General features: G+C 37.7%; 1 protein-coding gene across 1 annotated transcript; it reads left to right on the top strand.

Annotated features, from left to right (window-relative positions):
• The first annotated feature begins 660 nt into the window (after nt 1-660).
• Nucleotides 661-2199, top strand: LOC120930532 (olfactory receptor 1G1-like). Its single transcript, XM_040341710.1, has one exon. The coding sequence runs from the start codon at nt 661-663 to the stop codon at nt 1741-1743; it is 1083 nt and encodes a 360-aa protein (XP_040197644.1). The 3' UTR covers nt 1744-2199.
• The last annotated feature ends 2279 nt before the right edge of the window (nt 2200-4478 follow it).

Genomic DNA, 4478 nt, shown 5'->3' with positions numbered 1-4478 from the left:
ACGGCGTCTATGAGATGTGAACCATCTCCATAGACAGCAATGGGAATTCTCCCCTCCAGCGGCACGAGCGTCCGGCGTCGGGCGTTTTGTCGCGGAGGTGTGAATGGGCTCTTTCCTCATCCTTCCATTTTGCTTTTAAATGTCCTTATTTCTTCTGAGAAATCCTCACTTCCTGTTCTTCTGTCTGTAACTCAACACAGTAATGCGAGGCTTTCTCCCTGGTGTGGAGTGTCGTGCTCGCCCCCTCCCTTGGACTACGGGAGAGTCAGGACGCTCTCTACGTTGCAGACAGAGAAAGGAGCTGTGTGTTAGTGGGTGTCCTGACTCTCCTGTAGTCCAAGGGAGGAGGGAGCACGACACTCCACACCAGGGAGAAAGCCTTGCATTACTGTGTGGAGTTACAGACAGAAGAACAGGAAGTGAGGATTTCTCAGAAGAAATAAGGACATTTAAAAGCAAAATCGAAGGATGAGGTAAGTGAAGGAGGACTGCACTAAGGTAAAGGAAGCTATTTAGGGGAAAAAAATTGTACCTTTACAACCCCTTTAAGTAAAAAAAACATACTAGATTGTAGTTTGCTCTTATTTTCTTATTGCTGTTAAGTTTAAAATGTATAGTATGTGTATCATAAAAATATGATTTTAAATACGAACATGTTAAATGCACTTTTTAACACCAGTTTCAATTATTTCATTGGATCTACTTTGCTACAAAGGAAAAATTGATAATTTCACCCTCTACAATGAGAGACCAGTTTCAAATATTTCATTGGATCTACTTTGCTACAGAGGAAATATTGATAATTTCACACTCTACAATGAATTCCATATGCTAGCATTTTCGAACTATCCAAATGTCCAATATGTGTTTTTTATTGGTCTGTTATTTATTTATTTGTTTGGCATGCTTGGAAACATGTTAGTTACTTTAATTGTATGCCGAACTCAGCAGTTGCATACCCCAATGTACTTTTTTCTGTGTAATCTAACAGTCTTGGATATTTTATACATCTCTGCCATCTTGCCAAAGCTGTTGTTTATAACAATCACGGGTGATACCATCATCTCCTATCAAGGATGTTTTACGCAAGTTTTTTTCTATGTTTTTTGTATTGGCACAGAATTTTTTTTGTTAACTTCTATGGCATATGATCGATACATCGCCATTTGCATTCCGCTTCACTACATTCTTATAATGAGCAAAATCATTTGCTTAACCCTGAGCTTATTCTGCATCATTCTAGGTACATTTAATGCCTTGATGTATGTGTTGTTGATATCTAAGTTATCATTCTACAGTTTCAGTGAAATTAATCATTTCTTTTGTCATATGAAGACAATACTTAGTATCTCCTGTAGTGACAGCAGTAGCATATCAGTCCTAATAAATGTAGATGGTTTAGTTTTGGGTTTGTTACCCTTTATACTTATTCTTATATCTTACATGTACATTATATCTACAGTTATGAAGATCCACACATCTTCAGGAAGACTAAAGGCATTTTCCAGCTGTTCTGCTCATATCACCATTGTTCTTTTATTTTGTCTCACATCTCTTACTCTTAATATAAAACCAGAATCTAGGTTTTCTCAGGAACAAAATAAACTGCTCTCTATACTGTACATTGGTGTTGTTCCAATGTTAAATCCCCTGGTATACAGTCTGAGAAACCAAGAAGTCAAAAAAGCCATAAAAAAACTATTTCAAGACATTAACCAATGTTTTTGCCATGATAAAATGTAAGATTTATGTGAAATCTCCGCTGGCAAATGGAAATGCAAACGCTTACCCCCGTAGGTGCCGCTGGTGATAATCGCTGTTCTGCCACAACTCTGAAAAACGGTTGGTCCCCACTGACACACCAGGTTAGAGGTAGAGGACCTCTCACCCCTGAATAACATAAGCTTTAGTAAGTCACAAATATGTAACATTGTACAGAAATTAGGCCACAGACTAACAGGTACATTAAGTAAGTGTATTATGTCAAAGCAGGTAAACAGTTCAAGACTTAAGGCTCGTACAAACTATAAGAAAATCAGACGAAGACTTTCGTCCAAAGAATTTTCCGACAATTATCGCATAGTGTTCACACAACTTTGACAGCCGATTCCGAATTTTCATATGAAAATTCTAGGGCTGTGGAAGTTAACTATTAATTCATCGATTAATCTTTAATAACATGCCGGCGGGATCTTACTATCTGCCACACACAAGGGCTGTTACACTTCCCTCTATCAATCTGGGATTCTACAGCATTCCACTGGGAGTTGTGATAGTTCCCTTCACGGGACATCTACATGCCGACGGACTGATGTTAACCTCTCCTCATCTGGATTCAGCAGTGGCATCGTTGTACCCATTTTTATACCAGTATCATACTTAGCTACATGTTTTTATGACTGCTTTTGCTACCGTTTGGTATTACTCACACCATTTTTACAGTTTATGTAGCTACATCGATTTTATCTCCAGTGCAATATTTATTTTGTTACCTACTTGAAGACTATAAAAGTTTTAATGCTATTCCCATCGAGCGCTGCCTTTGTGTGTTTTTTGTATCCTGCTATCCATTTTTCCAGTGGTTGGTAGCTGCACTGGGAATAAGCCTGCAAGGAGATCAGCTAAAAGTAGTTTGATCTGTATGTGCGTTATAATTAATCGAAATTAGTCGATTAATCGATTAAAAAAAAAATCGATTAATCTAACACAAACATTTGAATCAGTAACAGCCCTAGAAAATTCCTGAAAGGACAAACTCAAAAAAAATTCTCGTACAGGAACAGAATGAATGATTTTTGTTTAATGTGTGCCGTTTTTGTACAATAAAAATCTGAAAAGAATGACTGTGCATGATCAGAAACAATAAACAACAAAAAAAAAAGCCTTTGTCGTACGAGAATTTTCATTCATCGTTCTGATTTGCTGTGAAACATTGAGAAAAATCGGACAAACGTTTGCCTGAATTTATTATAGTGTGTACTCCACTTTAACCTCAAACAATAAAACTCTTTTAGGTTGTAGAACTAAGCGGAATGGACACTAGCCTGTAACAGGATAATTGAACAGCAGTGTTTTTGAACTGAACTGCGGCAGTGTTGAATCAGGTTTTCAATAAAATAGCTAATAACAAGTGAGATCAGACCTAGTCAATGCAAAGGTAATGTTCTTGAGTGCACTCTAAACTAATACCCCCTGATTTTGGTATTTGTAAGTGTTCATAAGCGGGGTACCAGTAGATGGTGGTGTCTCAAGTATCAGACAGTTTGCTGAAGACAAGCAGACTAAGGATATGGATTACTGGAACCATGTCCTGTAGTCTGATGAGACCAAGATAAACATATTTGGTTCAGATGGTGTCAAGCGTGTGTGGCGGCAACCAGGTGAGAAGTACAAAGTCTTGCCTACAGTCAAGCATGGTGGTGGGAGTGTAATGGTCTGGGGCTGCCCAAACACACCTCCAAGACAACCACTGCCTTGCTAAAGAAGATGAGGGTAAAGGTGATGGACTGGCCAAGCATGTCTCCAGACCTAAATCCTATTGAGCATCTGTGGGGCATCCTCAAACGGAAGGTGGAGGAGCACAAAGTCTCTAACATCCACCAGCTCCATGATGTTGTCATAGAGGAGTGGAAGAGGACTCCAGTGGCAACCTGTGAAGCTCTGGTGAACTCCATGCCCAAGAGGGTCAAGGCAGTGCTGAGAAATGATGGTGGCCACACACAATATTGACACTTTGGGCCCAATTTGGACATTTTCACTTAGGGGTGTACTCACTTTTGTTGCCAGTGGTTTAGACATTAATTGCTGTGTATTGAGAACATTTACACAGTTATACAAGCTATGCAATCATTACTTTGCATTGTAGCAAAGTGTAATTTCTTCAGTGTTGTCACATGAATAGATATAATAAAATATTTACAAAAATATGAGGGGTGTACTCACTTTTGGGAGATAATGTGTGTGTATATATATATATATATATATATATATATATATATATATATATATATATTTTTTACCAAGTTATATAGGGGTGTGAAAAAAGGGGGATTAGTAGGTGGTGGCGCCTGCTGTGTAAATGTTACCATAAATGTGCTGGTGCTACTTAATTACTTAAGTGAAATATAATTACTTGGTGAAAATAGATTCATTAAATTAAATAAAATAAATAAATAAATAACATAAATGCAATAAGTGATAGTGAATAAATCTTATAATGACCAATACATGCATAAAGTCCATATAATATTTAATCGTGCTGAATAGTTGATATTCTAAAAATTTGTGCTGCAATATAAAGTGCTGATTAGTCCGTGCAAAGGTGCTGCATGCCACTCTTAACCACTTGACAACTGGGCACTTAAACACCCTTAATAACCAGACCAATTTTCAGCTTTCGGTGCTCTCACATTTTGAATGACAATAACTCAGTCATACAACACTGTAACCAAATGAAATTTTTGTTCTTTTTTTCCCAC

The sequence above is a fragment of the Rana temporaria genome, chromosome 3 (genome assembly GCF_905171775.1).
Source record: "Rana temporaria chromosome 3, aRanTem1.1, whole genome shotgun sequence".
NCBI lineage: Eukaryota > Metazoa > Chordata > Amphibia > Anura > Ranidae > Rana > Rana temporaria.
Note: the sequence above shows the minus strand (reverse complement) of the source record. Positions and strands in the feature narration are given on the sequence as shown.